This window comes from Ailuropoda melanoleuca, chromosome 12, assembly GCF_002007445.2.
Source record: "Ailuropoda melanoleuca isolate Jingjing chromosome 12, ASM200744v2, whole genome shotgun sequence".
Lineage (NCBI taxonomy): Eukaryota > Metazoa > Chordata > Mammalia > Carnivora > Ursidae > Ailuropoda > Ailuropoda melanoleuca.
The window spans coordinates 17,861,129-17,886,066 of record NC_048229.1 but is presented as its reverse complement, the minus strand read 5'-3'; the positions used below and the strand labels follow the sequence as shown (position 1 = coordinate 17,886,066).

At 41.3% G+C, this 24,938-nt stretch overlaps 1 protein-coding gene across 18 annotated transcripts in view; it reads left to right on the top strand.

Moving 5' to 3' along the window:
• The first annotated feature begins 885 nt into the window (after positions 1-885).
• GIT2 (GIT ArfGAP 2) overlaps positions 886-24,938 on the top strand; it is a 49,558-nt gene continuing 25,505 nt past the window's right edge. For 8 of the 18 annotated variants that reach the window (XR_853139.3, XM_002930373.4, XM_011217166.3 and 5 more), the window contains exons 1-11: positions 887-1,084; positions 5,196-5,329; positions 7,065-7,177; positions 7,820-7,925; positions 9,425-9,511; positions 9,628-9,758; positions 11,974-12,068; positions 19,344-19,389; positions 20,521-20,572; positions 24,036-24,108; positions 24,320-24,417. Coding sequence is in view for 16 of the 18 variants with exons in the window: in XM_002930373.4 (XP_002930419.1) it covers positions 1,033-1,084; positions 5,196-5,329; positions 7,065-7,177; positions 7,820-7,925; positions 9,425-9,511; positions 9,628-9,758; positions 11,974-12,068; positions 19,344-19,389; positions 20,521-20,572; positions 24,036-24,108; positions 24,320-24,417 (987 nt within the window). In the remaining 2 variants the exon portion in view is untranslated. Of the gene's footprint in view, positions 1,085-5,190; positions 5,330-6,229; positions 6,367-7,064; positions 7,178-7,819; positions 7,926-9,424; positions 9,512-9,627; positions 9,759-11,973; positions 12,069-19,343; positions 19,390-20,520; positions 20,573-24,035; positions 24,109-24,319; positions 24,418-24,938 lie in introns of those variants that run through there. The other 10 variants (XM_019793184.2, XM_002930372.4, XM_011217171.3 and 7 more) reach the window with 6 other exon arrangements.

Genomic DNA, 24,938 nt, shown 5'->3' with positions numbered 1-24,938 from the left:
AATATTCATTAATATTAGGGCCACATCTCTTCTCTATTCACACTGATTAAACTCACCTCATTGTGCTTATCTCACATCATCCCGCAGATTACCGTAGGTCATCTGTTCTTATTCTCAAAAACAGAAAATTGTGATTAGAAAATAATAGTAATACCAAATACCAATAATAGTGGCAGCTACTATTATTGAGTGCTTACTATGGGACAGGCACACCACATTTTTCTGGAAATTATTCCATTTGTCCTTAGCGAGATAGTAAATATTTAGCTTTCCAGGCCATATGAGTTTTGTCAGATAGTCTTCATACACTTCCTCTCCCCCTTTTCTTTCTTTACAACCTTTTAAGAATGTAAAAAAATCATTCTTATGTAGCAAGACATGCCAAAAAAAAAAAGAAAAAAAATCGTGCGTTAGAGGTCGATGACACATCAGCTCCATTTTGCACGTGAGACTAAAACTGCGGCCAAAGAAACACCTAGCATTGCTTATTTTACTTATTTTATTGTAGTTCTACCACAGTAGAATGTAAGCTCCGTGAGAAAAGGAAATTTTGTCTTCTTTGCTCACTGTTATTTCTCCTGCGCCTGGAATAGTATGTGTGAACACAGTAGATGTTCAACAAACATTTATTGAATAAGTGAATGAATTTGACCAGTTATACTAAGTGACTTGACTATTGATTGCTGCAGGAAACTTGTGGCTGCAGCTGCTTCCCCTGGTATTAATCAGTGCTAGGACTTCCAAAGCGAGACCAAATTGAAGAAAATATATAAGCCCGGCAGAAAATGCTTGGGCACGTATCTGCCCTTACTCAAGATGGCGACAAGGCAGCTTGCCCTTTCCGGTCACATGATGTGCCAGTCGGCGAAGGGCACCTCCCCGCGCGTGCGTATTGAGCCGCGGCTGCGAGGAGCTGAGGGAAGAGGTACCGCCGCCAGCGCTGCCGCGGGGACCCGTTAGAGCGGAAGCGCCGCCGCCGCCGCCTTCGCTGTCCCGGGGACCCTGATTCCTGGCAGGTGGGAGGCGGGAGCCATGTCGAAGCGGCTTCGGAGCAGCGAGGTGTGCGCTGACTGCAGCGGTCCGGGTGAGTCGCACTGGCCCGGCCCGCTTCCCTCAGCTCTGCTCAAGGGACCCCTGCCCCGGGGCTGCCCCCTCGCGTCGGGCGGGTCCCGGCGTCCGAACCCCACACCCGGGGTCGCGAGGAGGAGGAACCTGGGCGGCCTCGGCGCGGGACCCGTCCCAGGCCTGTCAGAGCCGGGCGGGCTAGGGGGCCGCCGCCCTCCCGCCCCTCCCTCCCCTCTGGTCCTCTCTCGTCCCCTCTGTCCCAGGCCGGGCGGGGAGGCTGCGGGGTCGAGGCTGCTTCCCCAACAGGAAGGGGCTTGGGCAATCCACAGGAAGGCCAATTACAGAAGTAAAATGCGAACGTTCTCCCGGCTGCGGCCCCCAGAGGCTGCAGGTGTTCCCCCAGCTCCCGGCGCAACACCGCCCCCCCCCGACCCCCGCCCCGCGAGGGGGCCCTGCCTGGGGTGGGTGCACTCGCCACTTCCGTCCACTGATACTCTCCAGGGGATCCCCGTAGATGATTTCCCTGCTCTTAAGATCCCGGCTTCCACTCCACCTCCACCGAGGAGAATCTCCAGAAGGTCAGGGTCTTGCACACGCAACAAGCGCTTGCGAGGCAGTGCGTGTCTGAGTTTTGGGATCTGAACGGCCTGGCTTCAAACTAGGTTTTGTCTCTGGGTGATCTTGGGCTGGTGATTTCATTTGGCTTAGCCTTAATTTCCTTATTTTTCTGATGGAAATAATTGGGAGAACCACATTTAGTGGTAAGGAAGTCAATGGATATTCTTAGGATAATCTCATTTAAGTTTTTTCTTTTTTATAGTGCGTTTAGTACAGAACCTTTGCGGTCTCTTAAAGCTAGAGTTGAGGTTCTAAATCATACATTAATTACAACCTACAAAACAAAATCACTGGCAAATAGACACATTTGGGCATTCAGGCAGGATAGATATATGGGTGCGTTGAAATGTGAAAACTATTCTTCCCTTGCATAAGGGATTTAGAGTTTTCAGATTTAGAGTTCAGATCCCTCTTAGCAATTGAAACTGAATTGACAGGTCTCTATGTTATTCTTGGTGCTTGGATTAACCTGCTTTGAAATTTGAAGTAATTCAAAGGTAAGCTGACTTCTTTGGTTACAACAAAGTCCAGTTAACCATCATAATTAAATCATTGAACACCAGTGTTTTTGCAACTGTTCTGAGCTTCATCTTGTTATATGGCAGTAGAGACTGTGAGAAGTCAAACCTTATGTGGTTCTTTCATGACCTGTGTAGTGCAAGTGGGGTTACCAGTTTCCTTTGCAGATGGGGAGGGAGGTAGGGGAGTTGAAAAAGAGGACCTCAAGTCAGTGTGGGTTATACAGACTCCATCGTATTCTCTGAAAATGTTATTTGTTCCACTTCCTTATTTTCTTACTTGTTTTCAGTTGAACTTTCTGTGATGTGTTTGATTCACATGAGTCTAGATTCAGACTTCCTCTTGGAATATGTATTCTTCACTGCTCATTAGGTGATGGGGGAAAAGGAAAACTGCTTTTCTATATCCACGCTAATGACTGTCTTGCCCTTCTGCAGCATTTCGTGCATATTTCAGAACACTCTCTCTTCCATTGTATCATTTTCGTTGTTGTCTCAAATGCCTAATCTACAGAGACTTGAGTCACTTCCTTCCTGTTTTGAATATAATTAGGCTACCTTGAAATGTTGTGTGAACTTGAGCAGCTAGGAATTTGTTCTGCCTTTTCTGCAGAGACCCAAAGAGTTGCCTCTTTCTCTTAGGGGTCCCTTTAAAGATTCTGACGACTGCTAAGGCCTTCTCCCCCAGAAAATGCACGTGTAGTCACTCTTTCATACAGAACTCATGATTTCTTGATGGGGTCGCAGACGTTTCTGAAGTCCGTTTGTGGTGTTCCTGGAGTCTGGGGAAGAAGCCCCAGCATAGAACATGTAGGTAAACTGGAAGGGTTTCACCAACGTCATTCGTATGAACTCGATTTTGATTTTACTGTGTTGTGAACATTCTAATATTTTTTCCATGGGATTCTGAGCCATGATGTTAAAGTGATTAATTGAGAACCTTTCTTAATGTGTATTAAATCTTTGTTGTCTTATTCCTATTTAATCTCTCCAGGAACTCTTTGAATCCTCTGAATGATATGTGAAAACCAAAGCTATGCTTCAAAATAGTTTTTTTTTAAGTAGTAGTATGAGTACCAAACTACAAAAAGCAGTGTTGTTATGTATCTTTGTAGGGATCTTTCATCTTGATGTTTCCAGTCTTCACATTTCAGAATAGCATAGTAGTACTGACAGAATTTTACTTCGTTGAATTGTTCTGTTTCTGTTTTATTTCATGGCAACATTTGACCATGACCACATCTTAGCAAATATTTTACTTTTTTTTTTTAATGAGTCTAGTTCATTTTAAAGGTTTTATTTTATTTTGAGAGACAGCAAGTGTGTGCTTGTGCACGCTCCTATACACACACAGGGAGGGGCAGAGGGAGAGGGAGGGAGGGAGGGAGAGAATCCCAGGTGGACTCCATGCTGAGTTTGGAGCCTGATCTCATGACCCTGAGATCCTGACCTGAGCCGAAATCAAGAGTCGGTCGTTAAACTGACTGAGCCACCCAGGTGCCCCAAATCTAGTTCATTTGAAATAGATTGTTCTCTGGGCTGGACTACCTGAAAACTCCACTTGAGATTTTTCACTATAGTAATAGTATTCATCTGAAACAATTGATGTCTTAAGTTTTGGCAACCAAAAACTTTTTCCGGTTGTCAAGAATTTCAGCAGCCCCTTGAAAATTTCTGAATGGTACTTAGAAAATAATTTACAAAAGTTATAATAGCTGACATTACTGACTACTTACTATATGCAAAGAACTTTACCCTTTATATGCCCCCTACTCTGAGGTATGCTATTACTCCCATTTGATCCGTGGTGAGGATGCTCAAGAAAATAACTTATCTGAGGTCATTGTGCCAGAAGTGGCAGAGTTGGGGTTCCAACCCTGGACTGCTTGTCTCCAGAGCCACCCTCTCAACCACCACACTCTCTGACCCCCAAGATTTGTCTGATTGAAATCTCGGAACTTTTCATTATATGGTTGGAAAGGATTTGAATAAACTGTTAAAAATGGTAAAGATGGTGTACATGCATTTTAGAGATTTTTGTGGACATAGAAGAATTTCTAAATATAACTCTTAGACCAGGCAGCTTGAGTGGCACCTATTGTCATCCCATTGTGAATCTGAGGAAATATAGAAAGTCTGTTTGTATCTGGGGTTTCTAAGTATGTGTCAGTTTACTTGCCCAGTGTGGATTATTCTCACTGCTTACCAAGTACAAATTATTCCTCGTCTCAAAGGACGTCTGCTGAAGCTCCATGGGATTTGGTGGGGAAGAAGTATTGTACACGCACCAAAAATACGACTCACTTTTATTTTACATCTTTGCCTCTTCGAAGCTGCTGTTATTCCAGCTTCTGTTCTTTCAGATCAGCTGCGAGGTGGGCCTCAGCAGTTTATTTGAAACAACTAACAGATGTCCTAGGACATTTTCTAGCAGAGAGGGCCCGATTCCTCAGTGTGTCCTCCGAGCCACCACAGCCAAGCAGTTTACTGTTGTGTTGCTCACAGCTCTCTGGCAGGCCTAGAGCCGTGCGGAGGCAGAGCAGCAGATGACGGCAGCAGCGTCTTCCTCATTCACTTCAGAGAATGCTGTGCGGATTATTCACTGACCTGGTTATGTTATCTTGCTGTTTGTGGAGACTGGTTTGAAATGATTCACCCGTACCCTCTCAGTTGGCTTCTCTACATTGAATGAAGGAGCATGCATCCGAGATGGTAGATCCCATTAGCACTGCAGATTGTGGCCCAGGACCAGAAAGGAGACAACCGCTTATTTAGGGCCTCAGCTCATGTGTTTAGTCTCAATTAATGTGGTACTCAATCAGCCCTGATAGGTGGTGTCATCAGACAGGCTCACCAGCTTGGTGTGTTGACTAGCATTCTAACAACAGAAATGTCTCATTTTTCTGAAAAGCCAAACCTCAGTCATCTTTGGCCATCTGGCCGTTTAGCAGCCACCTGGTATCCTCACTGCTGAGATGTTGCTCTTCTTTCCAGATCCTTCCTGGGCATCAGTAAATAGGGGAACTTTTATATGTGATGAGTGCTGCAGTGTCCATCGGAGCCTAGGGCGCCACATCTCTCAAGTAAGGCATCTGAAACACACACCGTGGCCTCCCACGTTGCTGCAGGTAAAGAGTAAGAATTCTCACAGTTTGTAATTTGAGCTTTTAGGCCTCATGGTTTTAGCAACTAAAATTTCTCCTACTATACTTTTTAAATCTTAAAAGAATGTTTGAATCATAACTGAATAGAGGTGCTGTGCCTATTAGTGCTGTATGTAAGAACTGAAGTCCTCATTTAAGATTTTTTCCCCCTCGTAACAAATCAATCTTGTCCCAAAATCTCAATTGTAGATAGAAAAAGAATTGTTAAAATTTCTTGGTAACATTTCATCGCTGACTTTCTGGACCGTCACCAGAAATTGTTTTTAAACAGCCCATCTTTTCCATATGCCACAAATAATGTTTCTAAAAAGTGTGGTCTCAGGAACTTTTCCTTACGTTTCCTGCTTTGATGGAAGCATGGACCGAGATTCCTTAGAAATCTCTGAAACATCTGATTCAAGTTTTCTTGAAATTCTTGTTGTATGTTAGAGACCAGATTGGGTTAACAGGTTTCGATTGAATGCCTGACACCCTGCTAAGTGTCATGTGAGCTCTTTGTTTTATTTGGGGTTGAATGTCATGTCACCTGTACTTCTATTTTGTGGTGCACATTCTTCAAGTTCTATTTGGAAGTCAGAATTAAGCATGTGTTTCGCCTTCATTTGTCTTGAGTACATATTTTTACTAAATCTGTGGCAGCTGCTCAACATGTCCCTTAAACTTGCCTGTATAAACCCATGGGCCAGAACAAGTGGGTTCGGGTCTCCGATGTGACAGTGTCTCCACCGATGCAAGAAAACAGTTGGGGCTGTGTCAGGAGTCACGCTTTGAAATGAAATTGGGAAGTATGATTTATTAATAACTTTTCCTCAGAAGTTTCTAACAGCTCCTTCTCATGTGAAAGTGGGTGTTTACTGCTCTCAGGTCTTTGTTTACAGATTTCATTATAGGGCCTGAAGAAAGTCCAGAGATGACTAGTTTAAAATGCCAGGCTTGACCCTAAAAGAACAATTCCGAAAGTATGGCACATGAACCACCAGTGGTACTCAAGACAGATGTAGGTAATACTCAAATATTTATTTTAACAGTTGCATTATTTTAATGTTTATAGGAAAACTTTAACTAGCACACCAAGCCATAATTGCTAGTAAAAGTTTTTTAAAAATGAGTGGATTTAAAGGAAAATCTTAGGCGGAAAGTCTAGACAGTACATGGATTGTTAAGAATCTTTTTTTTTTTTTAAGATTTTTTATTTATTTATTCGACAGAGAGAGAGACAGCCAGCGAGAGAGGGAACACAAGCAGGGGGAGTGGGAGAGGAAGAAGCAGGCTCCCAGCAGAGGAGCCCGATGTGGGGCTCGATCCCAGAACGCCGGGATCACGCCCTGAGCCGAAGGCAGACGCTTAACCGCTGTGCCACCCAGGCGCCCCCCGATTGTTAAGAATCTTGAAACTAGTATTTGAATGATCGGGCTTGGGAAACACTGCCCCAAAGTGTCAGAGTGCTCTTCCTTCATAATCTGTAAAAACAATTTAATCAAACCCTTTTAGGTACTTAGCCATCCTCCTGGTCAGACCTGAATCCTGCATAGAAGGTTCATCTTTCTCATTCTAGAATCAGAAAACAATGATTTGTAGGACATTCCCCGTGATGCTGATATTTGCAGTGGGGCTTGGTTTTCCCAGTTCAGTCACTACAATTTCTAGTGAATATTTGTGGAAAGAAATTAAAATATGATTTTATACTGCTTGGTTTTAGATGGTTGAAACCTTGTATAATAATGGTGCTAATTCTATATGGGAGCATTCTTTGCTGGACCCTGCCTCTATTATGAGCGGAAGACGTAAAGCTAATCCACAGGATAAAGTACAGTGAGTGGAATGTTTATAAATACTTTTATTTCTTCATAACACATGGGGCCTACTAAAATGAGTGCAGCTACTTTGGACCAGCCTCCAGAAGGGCGGTACAGGAGGTGCTTACACTCCAGTTGTGCACTGAGCTCTTTGCTCTCAGAAATGCAGAACAAGGCTGGGCACAGGACCATCGCTTTTGCATGGTTGCACAGCACGAGTCAGTGGCTTCTTCAGTTTGAGACTAAGGCTCAGAGGCTGTTATTGCAATCAGATTTAAGCCTGGTTGCTCAGACAAGAGGCAGTCAGACCGGAAATCTCGGTTCTTGACTGCAGTCTGCCTGATGTCTGACCTGTAGGATAGGATGTAACACTGCTTCCTCACAAGGCCACTAGGTCAATTAAGAAAATTAGAAGAGAGAGAGGCTCTAAAAACCAAGTGCTCTGCAGTCCTGGCCATTAGAATGACTAATTGACGTTTTGAGACATCAGGTCTTAAACTCCTGCTGGAACTTATTTCACTATTGTTCATTTTCTTCTCAAGTAGGGGATGCGGGTCACTTCCTCTTCTTTTTACAGCCTAAAGAATGGGGAATGTTACATCTGAACTGCAAGTAAGCTGTTTTGTTTTGTTTTCTCCCCCCCCCCGCCCCGAACCAGTCCTAATAAAGCGGAATTCATCAGAGCCAAGTATCAGATGTTAGCATTTGTCCATCGCTTGCCTTGCCGAGATGATGACAGCGTGACTGCCAAAGACCTTAGCAAGGTGGGCGCACCTTTTAAAATCCCTAAAACTGCTGGATGAAACAGTATATTGTCATGTTTGAAAAAACTTAGAGGAAGAAAAAAAAAACAACTTTCTGTACTCTAAATAATTAATAACAGCCTTTTTTGCAGTTGGTTTCATCTTTAATTTTAGTTCAAGTGGCAGCCATTCATGTTAGGGGAGGTAAAAGGGCAAAGAGGAAAAATAACTATGTATCTAGAAAATGATTTGTATTTTTCAGATATGGTTTTAAAATGATATTTCTATAAGTTTTTTGTTTAACTTTGAAATAGGAACCATCCTTGAGTTTGATTCTAGAAGGGACTAGAAAGTTAAAGGGACCTCTTTGGGTTTCTGGGTTCCATACTGAGTACAGTCTTTGGGAAGCGGGATGACTCAGAGCTGTAGTGCCTGGGATTCTTTATTACACTTGTAAAATGAGTCAGTGGTTCTCTTTATGTAGGCCTTTGCGTGGGTTTGAGAGATGCCATGAGAAATATGCATCTTTATTTTCAAAGTACTGCTCTTAGGAAATGTTCACACAGAGTTTTAAACTTTGCACGGAATATATGTAACTGTTACTTCTGCTAATTAATAAGACCTGGCATGGGTTTTTTACCACAATTTAAAAATATTAAATACATTAATTTTAGAAAAAGGTGTGGATATAGATGCTGGAGTAGATTTCTGCATTCTTACAATAAGGGTTACTGCATTTTAGACAATTCTAGGTTAGACTTGAAGGAAAGCAGCTCATCTTCTGCATGTGTAAGAGCTATTCTGCAGTGGTACGGAATGTGATAAACACAGGCCTATTTCCTCCTGAAAGACTTTGTTAAAAGTATTGTATACAAGGCCAAGAATGGTGTTGTGGAGATGGCGTCCTATAAGGCAGAATCCTGTAGTTTACACGGTGTGGGATACGCAGCCCTAAAGCCCTAGGTTCGATAATAACAACAAATAATACTGATGATTGTAATAACAGCAACTGTATTCTTCGAGCATTTCCTGTGTACCAGGCTCCATGCTAAGCACTTGGTTATATCATCGACTCCTTACAGCAACCCTGTGAATAGGTGGCATCGTTATCACCATCTTAGAGCTAAGGAAACTAAAGTTCAGATTGCTTAAAGAACTTCCACAAGGTCCCACAACTTAAGGGTGTATGGTTTGAACTTCAGGTCTTTGAGACTTCAGAGCTGCGTTCACCCACCTTCTCATACCGCCTCTCACTTCAGGTCTGGTTGTGCCGCTTAGACAAATCATGCATCTGGGCAGATCCGCCTTCCCAACCCTTGTTATCAGTAAAGTAGACCTGGGCCCACCTTAGAGCCCAGGGGTGGTTGTGACCAGCAAGGGAGAGAGTGCTGCTTGCACCCAATTAGCTAAATAACTATTGATTATTACTAATATAATGTGTATTAAAATGATCTGCCAGCTGTTCTGGTATACCATGCTTTACACTTTTAACAGATATTTTTTTGGTTTGTATTTTTCAGCAACTCCACTCAAGCGTCAGAACGGGGAATCTCGAAACCTGTTTGAGGCTGTTATCTTTAGGAGCACAAGCCAATTTCTTTCACCCTGTGAGAAAAGCGTGGACTGATTCAGATACTAAATTGAAATTAAGTGGGTTGTGTTTGTGTGGCCTTTAGTTTTATTTAATTTGGTTGTTTGTCTACTTTTTATTAATATTTCTCAGGAAAAAGGAAATACCCCACTCCATGTTGCCTCCAAAGCAGGGCAGATTTTACAGGCAGAATTATTGGCGGTATATGGAGCAGACCCAGGCACACAGGATTCTAGTGGAAAAACTCCTGTGGATTATGCGAGGTGAGAGACCTAGATTCTTGTCACTGCCTTGGTTAGGAATTATTTATGTTGGGTATGATTCATTGTTAGGTGGCTAAATTGTGTATGATTAACATTTAACCCCTTTAAGTTAAGGATTTACGTCCTGTCATTTTGCAGATGAAGACATTTCAAATACCTATGAGCTCAGAGCCTGGCAAAGTCAGAACCATTAATGAGTGTGCTTAGCTTCCAGTCTTTCACATGACTTCTAACGCAACGGTATTTGAGCCATAGGCAGAGTCCAAAAGAAGCATCAAGAATTGCAAAACCCACTCCTCAGTTTAATACGTTGAGTCATTGCTTGAACTTAAAAACAGATCTGTACAGATAGGTAGGCGATTAAACAAGTAATAGTAAAATGTTAATTGTAGGTTTTAGGTAGCAGATGTCTGGGTGCTTGCTGTAAAATTCTTTTAAGTTTCTTCTTGGTTTAAAAACGTTGTGAAATGCTGGAAGGATAAACAAATCCATAAGTTAGTCTTGAATATCATTTAAACGATAGAAGATGGCTCATCTTCCCTTTTTCCAAATTAACTTTTTATCAACTGCAAAGCACTCTGCTCTGTTCTGCAGAGGATAAAATGGGTGAAATGCCAAAACTGGTGCTGTCCCAGAATTTCTTCTTTCCTGGAGGAGATGATTCGTAAGTGTGTGAAAGAGTTCAATGAGGCAAGATAAGGTGGAATTCATTGCCAAAATGGATAACTGGTCTTAAAAGGTGTATATAAGATTTCTTCATTGTGGCCTAAGTCAGTAAGAAGCTTCTTTAGTTGGTCTTTGAAAAATGGGTTGGATTTGGGTATGTGAAGGAGGAGGTAAGGCATTCCAAGTGAAAAAGAAAGGCATGATTTAAGTTCAGGGGGGAGAGATGGACAGGGCACGTTCAGCACAGCAGAGGACTTTCCTGGATAGAGCAGAGTGTGTCTGGGATTAATAAGAGCTGAGGTATTGAGGAATATAGTATTTCCTGGATCCAAGATTCCACTGACTGTATAGGTCATCATTATCTCATATACCACCAAAAACGAGAACAACTCGGCTGATTAAATGATGATGTACCATCAATTGTAGCATACTTCCTGATTTTACGGCTGTTAAAAAAATGAGGAAAAAAAGATAGGTGTCTCAGAAATCAAACTTGTGGTAGGTCAGGGGTATATCTTGCAGTGTTTTGAATGGTGGGAAGAGAAAGTGGCAGAAGCTAGACTTCAGTGTTTAAAGGGAAGAGAGCGGGGCGCCTGGGTAGCGCAGTCGTTAACCGTCTGCCTTTGGCTCAGGGCGTGATCCCGGCGTTCTGGGATCGAGCCCCATATCAGGCTCCTCCTCTGGGAGCCTGCTTCTTCCTCTCCCACCCCCCCTGCTCGTGTTCACTCTCTCGCTGGCTGTCTCTCTGTCAAATGAATAAATAAAAAAAATAATAAAAAATAAAGGGAAGAGAGCCCTCAGTACATGGTACTTATTATCACTTCCCTTGGAGTTTCCTCTTGTGTACCTTGTGTATATAATAGTCTCTCAATGTAATTATTTATATGCCTGGTTACTAAAAAGATTTCAGATAGCGTAAGTATTTACTTCATGAATGAAGAAAGGCAAACCTCATGTTTTCTGTTATGTAAATTGAAGTTTAAGGAGGTAAAGTAGCTACAGATGTGAGCTGTGCATTCTGTTGGTCGGTCTCTCCCTGAATTACAGATGTTGAAGTGGTTACTAAACTCTCATCCAGAATCAGACTGGCTGCCTCAGGAGCCTCTAGGGGAAAGACTTTCTTCAAAATATTGATGTTCACACTCATCCCATCCTTACTGATTCAGAATTCCCGAGGTCGGGGCCTGGATATCTACGTGTTGTAAAGCACTTTAATCTTTATGAACCTCTACTCTAGACCGTTTATTAGTTTTATTTTCTACCTCATTAGATGAAGTTATTCTTTATCTTTCCCATAAGTCCTTCATTTCCTTATTAAGTATTCTGTTCTGTAAATTAATAAAGGAAGGGGGTAGTTCAGATTGTGAAAACAGTTTATAAATGTGGGAATCAATGTAGACCTTAACAGTTTACCTCACACAAAAGGTTGATTATTCTAAGTCACATTTGGTAAATTGCTCAGGTGTCTTGGAAGACATCTCTGTGCTTTTTTATTCTAGAGCCAGTGGCTGGTGAGGAATATAAATGGTACTTTGTTTTCTCTTGGTAGGCAAGGAGGGCACCATGAGCTGGCAGAACGCCTTGTAGAAATACAGTATGAGCTGACTGACAGACTAGCCTTCTATCTCTGTGGCAGGAAACCAGGTAAGTGAAAGGATAGCAGTCTCTCTACACCTTCAGTCAGCCTGGAAAAACAAGTTGGAACACCGTTACCCAAGATCTCTACTTTAACATATCCTTAAGAAAATTGCAAATAAGGATTTTTATTTGAAATAACTGTAGCATTTTCAGTTATATGTGAAAGGTATAAGGTCAGTCAAAACTCTTTGAATTTTAATTTTTAAGACTTTAGCTCCAGAGGAGTAACTATTGCAAGAATCAGAGAGCATAACTGAACCAAAATTGAATGTGCACCATAGTTCTTGTGCATAAGGGGATTAGGAATGGAAGAGCAATAACACGTGTTATTTGAAGAATTCTGCTATCTAGGGAATGGAAAAGAATCCAAAAATGAACTTTGCCATTAGCCAAGTTTATTTATGAAGTAGAACTGGGGTCGACAAACCATGGGCTGTGGGCCAAATCTAGCCTGTCACCTGTTTGTTTAAAGTTTTGTTGCAAAACAACCCATTCATTTACATATTATCTGGCTGCTTTCACATTACTCTAGCAGAACTGAGTAGATTGAGGGGTGCCTGGCTAGCTTAGTCAGTAGAGCATGTGACTCTTAGTCTTGGGGTCATGAGTTTGAGCCCCACGTTGGGTGCAGAGATTACAGAGAGAGACAAGGAAAGGAAAGAGTAGGTTGAATAGCAACAAAGACTGTATGGCTAGAAAGCAAAAAATATTTACCGTCTGGCCCTTTACAGAAAGTTTGCCAATCCCTGATTAGAATATCAACATACACCTATACAGTGGTTCCCTAACCTGGTTGTATGATGGAGTTTAGAGCCTCTGGTGTGGTTCCAGTTCCCAATGAGATGGGGTAAGCACACCCCACCTTTTCCTTCTTGCTAAATACAATTGAAAACCCTGGACCAAAAGCATAGAGTAGCTATCTAAGGACTCTGGCCAGTGGATTAGGGAACTCAAAGTACCATCAAATTGGTGGTGAGCGTCCCATTTATTTTACTTCTGATACAGCCTTCATGATAGCCTGAAATCTGGAACTGTATAGCAGGTGCAAAGAAGCTTCTCTGTCTGGTCTACAGAGCAGTAAATGTCCTATCCTACAGGATAGAGAATTGGGGGATTCCCCTGGGTTTTTTTTCTCTCCTTCCTTTTTCCCCCACCCTAGTCCCTAGGCAGTCCTATGGCTGCAGCAGTGGTAGCACAGCTGCCTAAATCTCTGACCAAAAGCGTGAGGAGAATCCTGATTGCTTTTATTTTTCTAGTCTATCACCACTTGGCCCAGTAGGCAGAGCCTAACCTGGTCAGTTGCCTGCTAAAAGAAAAATATTAACATTCTCCATAGACTTTAAAGAAGACTCAGCGTCTCACAACATAATACTCAGAACGTTTGGGATATCAACTATAATTACTTGACATAGGAAGAACCAGGAAAATCCCAAAGACTTGCAGGGGAAAAGGTAGTCAGCAAATGCCAACCCCAGATGACACAGATGTTGGAATTATCAGACAAAGACTAAAGCAGATAGTAACATCATGCTTTAAGAAGTAAGTGTGAATGTACTTGAGCAATATAGAAGGTCTCAGCAGAGAAACAGAACCAAATAGAAATGCTGAACTGAAAAATACAATAACTAAAATTTTAAAACTCACCAGATGGGTTTAATAGCAGATTGGAGATGACAAAGAAAAGAGTTGATGAATTGAAAATAAATCACTAGAAATTACCCAGTTTGAGCCACAGAGAGAAGAAAGAGTGGGAGGAAAAAGAAACTGAACACAGAGCCCAGGGACCTATGGGACAATATCAGAAGGTCATGTCTGTATCCTCAGACTCCCAGAAAGAGATCAGACAGCCTGGCGCAGAAAAAAATATTTGAAGAAACATGGGTTCAAAACTCTAAATTTGGCAAAAGACATAGACTTCAGATTTAAGAAGCTCGGAGAATCCCAAATAGGATAACTCAATGAAATCCTCACAGACATGAAAAACTGCTGAAAAACAAATACAAAACATTTGAAAGCAGCCAAGGGGAAAAATGACAGCATATGAAAAGACAGTTGTTTGAATGACCATGGATTTTAACTGGAAACAGTGGAGATGAAAAGGAAGTAGAACAATTTTTTAAAGTCCTGAAAGAAAAGAACTATCAGTTCAGAATTCCTCTTCCAGTGAAAATAACCTTCAGGAATGAAGGCAAACTAAGGACATTTTAAGACGAAGAGAACTAGTTGCTTTAACAGAAATGTGAAAGAAAGTTCTTTGGGGAGAAGGGAAATGATACCAGAGGGAACCTGGAACTTCAGGAGTGAAAGAAGAACAACTGAAATGATAAAGATCTGGATAGACATAGTAGAGTGTTTTCCGCCTAAATTCTTTGAGATATGTATGACAGTTTAATGCTTGTTTGGTGGAGTTTTCAGCATATGTCAGTGTGATATATTTGATAAGGGCAACATAAAGGGGGAGCAGGTAAAAGAAATAATGGAGGTAAGGATTTTACATTCTTCTTTTTTTTTTTTAAGATTTTATTTATTTATTTGACACAGAGAGAGACAGCCAGCGAGAGAGGGAACACAGCAGGGGGAGCGGGAGAGGAAGAAGCAGGCTACCAGCGGAGGAGCCTGATGCGGGGCTCGATCCCAGAACCCCAGGATCACGCCCTGAGCCGAAGGCAGATGCTTAATGACCGCGCTACTCAGGCGCCCCGGATTTTACATTCTTCTTAAGATGGCAAAATATTCTAAGTAGACTAAAAGATTATACTATAACGCATAGTATAACCATTAAAAACAGACTATACAATGATAGGTGGTCAAAACCTCTAGAGATAAAATGAGATGTTAAGAATTACTCAGATAACAAAAGATAACTTGAAACATTCCAGAACAGAGAGAAAAGGAGAGAAAGAGGAACAAAAACCTAAGGCCCAAACAGAAACTAAACGAACTCATAGACTTAAATCCAAACATATTAATAATTACATTAAATGTTAATGATCTAAATGTACCAAATAAAAAGCAGAGATTGTCAGAACAGATTTAAGACCAAAAATGAGCCCTACTAACTCTACACTGTCTACAAGAAACCCACTTTAAATATAATGATAGAGGTAAGTTAAAAGCAGGAAGGTATAAAAGATACATCCTGCAAACATAGTAGAAGAAAGCTAAAATAGTTATGTTAATATCAAACAAAGTAGACTTTCAGGGCAAGGAAAATTAGCAGGGATAGAAAGGGGCATAACTTGGTGATGAAAGAGTCAGTTTTCCAAGAAGATGTAACGATTCTAAATGTGTACACACCCAGCAACAGGGTTTCAAGATACATGAAGCAAATTTTGATAGAACTAAAAGGAGAAAAGGTCAAATCCACAATTCTTAGATATTCAGCAGTCTTCATTTAGCAATAGATGGAACTGGTAGATAGAAAGTCAGCAAGGATATGGGGCACTTAGCTGGTGCAGTTGGTAGAACATGTGACTCTTGATCTCGGGGTTGTGAGTTCAAGCTTCACATTGGGCGTGGAGACTGCTTAAATAAATAAAATTTAAAAAAAGAAAATCAGGAAGGAGAGCAAACTGAAACCAAAACATCAGCCAGCTGCATCTAGTTGACATTTTAGTGTGCTCTACCCCACATTGTCAGAATACACATACCTTTTGAGTACATGCTGAACATTCACCAAGGTAGACCATATCCTGGGTTATAAAACAAAGCTTAACCAATCTAAAAGAATTAAAATCCTAAGTATATTCTCTAACCATAATGGAATTAAGCTAGTAAAAAAATAATACAACTATAACTGGAAAATACCCAAATGCATGGAAATTAACAACACATTTCTAAATAATCCATGAGTCTAAGAGGAAATCTCAAGGGAAATTAGAAAATATTTTCAGATGAATGAAAGTACAACGTACTGAAATTATGGGATGCAGCTAAAGCAATGCTTAGAGGAAATTTTATAGTATTAAATTCTTACATTAGATCACAAGAAAGGTCTCAAATCCTCAACCTAAGCTTTCACCTTAAGAAACTCTTGAGTTTCTTACTGCTGAGTTTCTTACTGCTTATTTTACTCATCCAAAAAGATGAGTAAACTGCAAGCAAGCAGAAGGTAGGAAATAATAAAGATAAGAGCAGAACTCAATGAAATTGAAAAAGGAAAACAGTAGAGAGAAATCAATGAAACCAAAAGCTGATTCTTTAGAAAAAAAATCAATGAAATTGATAAATGTCTAGCCATATTATATAAGTAACTGTGCGCACAAATTAGACAACTTAGATAAAATGAACCAATTTCTTGAAAGCCACAAACTACCAACCACCTACCCAAGAAGAAAGAGATAATGTAAATACATATTTTTACATTTTAAAGAATTTGAATTTGGGGGCGCCTGGGTGGCACAGCGGTTGGGCGTCTGCCTTCAGCTCAGGGCGTGATCCTGGTGTTGTGGGATCAAGCCCCACATCAGGCTCCTCCGCTATGAGCCTGCTTCTTCCTCTCCCACTCCCCCTGCTTGTGGTCCCTCTCTTGCTGGCTGTCTCTATCTCTGTCAAATAAATAAATAAAATCTTTTAAAAAAAAAATCTAAAGAATTTGAATTTGTATTTTAAAACATTCCATTAAAGAAAACTCCAACCTAGATGACTTCACTGGTAAGTACTGTGAACCGGCTGAAACTGTTGCCATGTAACAATTCAACAGATATGTTTTATGACTCGTGCGATTTGCTGGCTTTGCAATTACGATCATTAGTAGATATTTTTAAGTGTTAGGAATTCACATTTCAAAGTGAAAAGAAGAAAACCAATCTTACCAGTTGATGCAGAAAAAGCATTTAGTAAAATTCAGCATTCCTTCATAAGAAAAAACTTGGCAAACTTGGAATAGAAGGGATTTCCTTAACCTGATAAAGAGTATTTCTAGAAACCCACAGCTAACACCATCCTTAATGATGAAAGATTGAATGCTTCTGCTTGAGTATCAAACAAGGCCAGGATGTCCACTCCTACCATTCCTATTCAACATTGCACAAAGGCAAGATAAATAAAAGGCATACAGATAGAAATGGAAGAGATACCAACTAGTCATAAATAAGATGGTTTCTGTGTAGAAAATCCCAAGGAATCTACAGTAACATTGTTAAAACTAGTAAGTGAGCTTAGCAAGGTTGCAGAATATAAGGGAAACAATAAAAAATCGTATTTCTATAGATTATCAGTGGACAATTGGAAATAAGCTAGAAAAACAATGCCATTTATAATAGCTCCAAATTAGATGCTTAGGAATAAATCTGACAAAATATTCTTGGGATCTGCATGCTGAAAACTACAAAGTGCTGCTGAAAGAAATCAAGGAAGACCTGAATCAGTGGAGAGAGAACTGTGTTTATGGGTTGGAATACTCGATAGAGTTAACATGTCAATTCTCCACAAATTGATTTGTAAAATTAATGCAATTCAAAGATTTTCTTGTGGACATAGATGTACTGATTCTGAAATTTACGTGGAAAAGCAGAGGAACTAGAATGGGACCTTTTTGCAAAAGCAGAAGAATGTGGGCAGAATCACACTACCCAATTTTAACTCTTGCTGTAAAGCTCTGCTGAACTCAAGACCGTGGTTATGAAGAAGAGATAGACGTACAAGTCAGTGAAACAGTAGAATCCAGAAATAGACCCACACAAATATGTTCAGTCGCTTTTTTGAGAGTTGCAAAGGCAGTTCAGTGGAGGAAGAATAGTCTTTTAAGTATATGGTGTTCGAACAACTGGACATCCATGTGCAGAAATACAAACTTCAGTACCTCCCACCTGGTATAAAAAGTAACTCAAAATGGATCATAGATCTAAATGGTAAAACCTAAAAGTATAAAACTTCTGAAGAAAACAGAAGAACGTCTTTGTGGTCTTGGATTAGGTAAAATGTTTAGATGTAACACCAAAAGCACGATCCATAAAAGAAAATATTGGTAAATTGGACTTCATCAAAATTGAAAGCTTTTGCTCTGCAGAAGCTACAATTAGAGTGGAAAGACAAGCCACAGACTGGGAGAAAATACTAGGAAATCACATGTCCAACAAAGGGCTTGGGTCCGGAATGTCTGTATCTAAATACGTAAAACTCAACAGTAAGAAAACAACCAATACAAACCGGGCAAAGACCATATCCAGATGCCAGATAAGCACAAGAAGTGAGATGCTCAGCATCATTGGCCATTAAGGAAATGCGGGTTAAAAGCACAATGAGGGGCGCCTGGGTAGCGCAGTCGTTAAGCGTCTGCCTTCGGCTCAGGGCGTGATCCCAGCATTCTGGGATCGAGCCCCACATCAGGCTCCTCCGCTATGAGCCTGCTTCTTCCTCTCCCACTCCCCGTGCTTGTGTTCCCTCTCTCGCTGGCTGTCTCTATCTCTGTCAAATAAATAAATAAAATCTTAAAAAAACAAAACAAAACACAATGAGACACCACTACACACGTATTTAGAATGACTAAAATTTAAAAACCTGCCAAAGAAACTGACAACACGAGTGGGAAGATGCGAAGCCACTGTAACTCTTACATTGCTGGCTGGAAAACAAATGATAGAGCTACTCTGCCAAAAAGTCTAGTTGTTTCTTAGCAAGTTACATACACATTTACCTAATACCTACATAAGCCAGCAATCCCATTCCTGGATATTTATCCAAGAGAAATAAAGACTGATGGTTACACAAAAACCTGTATGTGAATGTTTATAATGGCTTTTTATTCTTGGCCTGTGATCAGTGTCCTCCAGAAGCTGGGTTGGGACTGGGTCCGTAAACATTGTAGGAGAAGGAAGCCCCACCCAGATCTGCCAAGACCACCTGCCCCAGCCCTGATGGTTTTGTGCTAATTGATAATTTGAAGGTGAGCCACCAAAGCCCAAGGGTGCTTTCCCAACCCATGTGGAGAGCGGATAAAAGCCCACTCTGAGCTAATTTAGCTCCCTAAAAGTTTTGTCCGTGACTAAAGATCATCAGTTACACTGAGAACGAATGAAGTGTAGGATTAGTGCGAGCGCAGGCTTTTTGCTTAATGATGTCTGGACCTTTGTACCAGAAGAAAATGGGAGTATGATTCTTGCTACCAGCCCGGTCTTAGTTTACAGACAATCTGACAACTTCGGTATCCCCCCCCAAATAATTCATAATTATGGGAAACTACTAATTGCAAAACGCAAATTGGGAAAATTATGGTAGTGTTCCCTTATCGATCTTACCAGTATTTATATAAACAAAACTTTGGCTTGATTTCTGTTTCAGATCACAAAAATGGACAGCACTTTATAATACCTCAAATGGCAGACAGGTAAGGCCATTGAAATACCAATCAATTTTATCTGTCACTATTATTTCCTTGGTTGTATAGTGTTTAAGTGTATTATACTTTGTATTTAACAAAGCCCATACATTTTTCTCTTTTATGGCTATACAATTTGGAAATAAGACGGCTGTAAGTAAACCACCATGTAAAACTTAAGTTTGAAAGAGTACAAGTAACAAATTTGCTAGTAAAATTGGAGTTAGTGATATGGTCACAGTTTTAGCCAGTTGTGACAGTATATTGTGTCTATATGTTATATCACAGTATATTTCTGTATTTTAAGAGAGGATATTCTTTGTCTATAACGGGGATTGGCAAAATTTTTAAGGGCTAGATAGGCTTTGTGGGCCATACAGTCTCTGTCACAACTTCTCAGCTCTGCCTGTTGTATATGAAAGCTTCCGTGGACATTCTGTAAAGGAAGGGCATATCAGTTGCAAGAAAATTCCATTTCTGGACACTGAAATGTCAATGTCATATAATTCTTCCTATGTTATGAAGTAGTTTTCTTTTGCTTTGGGGTTTTTTCCCCCAGACCACTTAAAAATGTAAAAACCATGCGTAGCTCATGGGCTGAACAAAGAAATGGGCTATAATCTGCCGACCCCTGGTCTGTGAGGTTAGCTGAGTTCACAGCTGCAGGAATGAACTTTAAATCCTTATTTATCCAATTACCTTTGCACAAATACTGTCAAGAGTTTGTGAACCAATTAGCTGCTATTCCAGATGTAACCTTGCCATTCAGGTTTTTCACATTCTGCGCTTAAATATTTCCTTCTGTCACACTTTTTTTTTTTTTTTTTTTTTATACTTCAAGAATTATGACTTCTCTCATAAAGGGCCTGGGGAGGAACCATCAATAGGTTTTGTCTTTTAGTTATTCAGTGATTATTTTTCTGTGTACCATATTACATGACTATGATGTTTCTAAAAGGAGTTACAAGTTCTTACATTCAAAGTTTTCTCGCTAACTCTAATGGGCTATAGCATTTTTGTTTCTGACCATGTCCCTGAACTGTTAATTAATGTCTTGATACCTTGGCTATCTTAATGTTTTACAGAGCTCATAAAAATAGTTTTTATTTATTTGCTTATTAGTTCTGTACATTTTCTTAGCAGCCTGGATTTGTCTGAATTGGCAAAAGCTGCTAAGAAGAAACTTCAATCCGTGAGTATCTCTGTTTCCTAGTGAAGTTCAGTATGGGAGACCATGCATCCTGTCCTCAGCCCATTATTACCTGCCGCACCAGATGACTTTGTCTCACACTCTGGGATGTTACAAAATCCGAAGCGAAGCATCGAGTATGTAGAGAAGAGACAGAAAGCACTATTAAGTTTAGTAGATCCGATTTACTGGCTCGGCTTCAGGTAATGGTGTTTTTCTGTGTCATTCCAAAAGCGACACTGTGCTATTGACATTAGGGAGTTGATTCTCCTCCTCAGAGTTCCCCAGTTTCTCTCAGTGTAAAAGAGTGGGACGCACTTGTAGGGATGCCTTCTGGTAGCTGCTTAGGACGCTAGGGAAAGACATGAGCTGATGTTGGAGTGGCGAGTGCCGCAGATCCACTCGCTGCCATTTGGGATCGGGCCACCACCGTCACTGTCTTGCATAGCCCACGTTGTTCGTCAGAGCTTTTTAAGTGTTTGTTTTCAAGGGCCGGTGGTCCTGCTCTGGGTTCATGCCCAGAGTCACCCAGTTCTGCAGGGCCCAGTCTCCCTTCCATGCGCGTCCCTCTTCCCAGCCTGCCCATCTCAGCCTCGGTCAGGCCCCGACAGACCAGCTTCTCTGGGCATGCTTCCTCTTAGTTTGGTCCCTGCAGATGAGGCCTCACCAGGGTGCTTCTCCAGGCACTTCAACCACCAGATGGCCTGCCTTGGGCTGTTCTCATAGCTGTCTGGATCAGAACCAAGATTCTTAACGTCTTGTTGTGACCTTGAGGGGTGTCATCCAGTGCTCACCGTCCAGTTTATGCCCTGCTTTCCATCCGGTTCCTCCTGCGTGTGTGCTTGCGTTTGCACATGCGTGTGCACATGCGTGAATGTTTTTAACTATTTCATTTTGGGTGATCACTTTCTGAGGCCACCTTACGTCCTCTCCAGGAGTCTTCTCTTTCTGCAGTGTTCTGCTTTCCCAGCTTCTGGCCCTTTTGTCATTCAAGTAGCTGAAATCTGACCACCTTGACAGTGGAGGTGGGAGTTTCCCCAAGCCTGACTCTGAAATTGTCTCTCCCCTAATGTATGACTTTCTCTTCGTTCCTCTTTTCACAGAAGACCCTTTACTAGCACTTCATATAATATTAAGTGCTAAAAATTCCAGAAAATGAATTTATCGTTACTAGTATTTAACTGTGATATGAAATAAATGTATTTTATGCAATTTGTTGTCTCTGTGTTCTGTATCTGTGGTTTTGTGTGTCTGTGTGTTTTATCACCTTTCTTAAATTAAGGAGGTCATATGGTAGGATGATTAAGATGACAAGCTTTGGAATTAGCACTAAATAGTCTGTGATTTCCTTTTAATTACTTAGAGTATGTAAGACAATTTTTATTTTAAAGATTTTTTTTTTTTTTTTATTTTACTTATGTGACAGAGAGACAGCCAGCGAGAGAGGGAACACAGCAGGGGAGAGAGAGAGGAAGAAGCAGGCTCCTAGCCGAGGAGCCTGATGTGGGACTCGATCCCGGAACGCCGGGATCACGCCCTGAGCTGAAGGCGGTCGCTTTAACGACTGCGCCACCCAGGCGCCCCACAATTTTTATTTTAAATAATTCAAACATGATTAGTAATACTTAAGCTCCCTTTGACTGACCTACATCTGCTAGGTTGAAAGCTGCATGAAAGTTAGGGTTAGTTCTGTCCTATCTCTAGCATGTGGCAGGCACTAGATAAATACGTGGAACAAAGTTGAGTACAGCTCTCAAGAACTCGGGCTCTGGGTCAGACTGGTCAGGTACAGAGCTCATCTCTGACAAGCTCCTTACCCTCTCTCTGCCTTGGTTGTCCTCTCCTGGAAAGTGGCTGATGATCCATCGGCGACTGCAAATCTGAACTGCTCAGTGAGGATGGGCTGCTATTATTACTTGCTAACCCCACTCTGTGGTCTCCTCCTCACGGGGGCAGCTGGACCAGTGCCACTTCAGTGTTTGTCCTACAATATCTCCCTCTCTCCCTCCCTAATGAGAAGCTGAGAGAAATACAAGGCTAATATATTTCTTAAATTAGTAAGCGTTAACATTTGGAGAGACTTAACCTTGAATCTCAGGTCCATCGCTTGCTGGCTTTGTGACTTTAGGTTAGCTCCTAACTTCTGTGCTTCAGTCTCCATGTCTGTAAAGTGGGATAATCATAGTTCCTATCTTCGTAGAGGTGTCGTGAGTATTCATGTGTTGGTAGTAGCACAGTGCCTGGGATGTAAGCCCTCAGTCAGTAGTGCTGTTGTAGTTACTGAGTAAAAATAACCTTAGCTTGTAGCCCCTTATTGGAAAGAGACTGGATATTTATGATGCACGTTCAAGTTCCCAGTTCCTCATCACTTTATCCAGCAAAAGGCTTTCGGAGTTTATTTTCAATTATAAATATAAATTAACCACACTAGAGAAAATGTGGAAAATGGACAGGGGGAATCATCTTCATTGACTATATTCTTAATGGATTCAAGCTCAATATTTTGATATATTTCCTCTCATTCTTATCTTATATGCGTATCATTTTTTTTTAACAGAAGCTCAATCATAATTGCAGAATTTTATATCCTCCTCCTTTTACCCAACAGTGTACCCATTTTAACAAGCTCCCTTGAGGTCTGTGTAGCCAGCATTTTAAATTGTCACATAAAATACCTTCTGGTCAGTGTGTGACTGGATATTTACTGGGCCCCATCTCAGTGCCAGGTACTGTGTGTGGACATAAGGAACACAATAGGAAATAAAATTCAGTGTCAGCTAAAAAGTGACAGCCACCAAGCATCAGGGTGTGTTTTATGAGGAAGAAAGTGCAGAGAGCTGGAGCCATCCTGGTGAAGGCTTAGCCTCAACGGCATTGAGGAAGACCCTAACTGTCCTCCCCATCCCAGTGGCTGCCAGCCAGTGTGCGGAGATTGTGTTGCTGGCTGACACTGCACGGTGTGCTGATTAGACAGGCTGTCCTTTGTGGGGGGTGCTTAGTCCTTTCCGGGATTTGGAGGCCTGCGTACTGAAGAATATAGCAAAGAGACTTACTGAAGACCGGGTGGTAGTTTCTGCAATGGCGGAAACTCAAATATCACACCGAGGGTTTAGGATCCTTTCTATTTGGGGGCACTAACAAATGCTCAAGAGCACAAGAGGGGCCTTTAAAGGGTGCTGTCACGTGGAGAGTCGAGAACTGGACTCTACATTTCAGGTGACTGCCTCCTTTGTAGCACACCCCTGTCTGCCTGTCACAAAGGAGTGAGACTGCTGTGGGAGGCAGATATTTCTAGAGGATCTGTACTATTTTGGAAATGTTATTGTCTGTTTAACAGTGGGTATTTACTAAGCACTGGCTTTGGATAAGACATTGGAGTTTAAAGGGTGAATAAGTCACAGTGCCTACTCATTCTCCTAGCGTTAATCCTTGTCCCTTGTGTTCCTGATCTTTTTTTTACTTGCAGCTAAGTAATCATTTGTTTGAAGAACTTGCCATGGATGTGTACGATGAAGTTGACAGGCGAGAGACCGATGCAGGTGACTGAACGTGCGGCTTTCTCTTATAAGCTTCTGTTGTCACTGGGCAGTATTTCTACTGTCCTGGTGATGCGTGTGTCAACTTTTACTTTTGTGTATGTTGGTTTTGGAGTGTGCCTCCCTGAGTCTCCCTTGTGATGCGGGAGCTCTCCAAGAAGCAGCGCCACACCCGTGGTGATAAGATTCTATCTCTGCTCTTTCCTCTGGCTAGTCTGGCTTGCCACGCAAAACCACAGCACCCTGGTAACCGAGACAACTGTCGTCCCCTTCCTTCCGGTCAATCCTGAGTACTCTTCAACACGGAACCAGGCAAGTGGCTGAGTCTGAGAAGTAACCAGTGGAATTACTTTGGGAATGGCTGGTATGGTATTTAATTTTCCCAGGACAGGTATTTTAAATTTTTTGATTGATTAAAGTGTTAATGTCCTTTATACCCATCCACGTACACACACACACACACACACACACACAGACACACTTCTCAAGAAATTGACAAGAAAAGCAATAAATGTAAATCGAAGACTGGAAAAGAATATAAAATAATTCACAGAAGACATATAAATGGCTTACAAATGTGAAGAAATGTTTAACCTTATTAGTAATCCAAGAAAGTAGCCTGAAGGCATTCGTTAAAGTTTCATCAATCAAATTAATAATGTAGTAAAGGATACCCCGGGCCGGTAAGGATATAGCAAAATGGGCTTTCTTATGCTATAGGTGAGAGTTTACATTGCTGTAGACTTCAGAAAAAGCAGTTTGTTAACTGATTTTAAAAGCCTCAAAATTAAGTCTGTCCTTTTCCCACAGGTAATCCTTATTTGGGAATATGT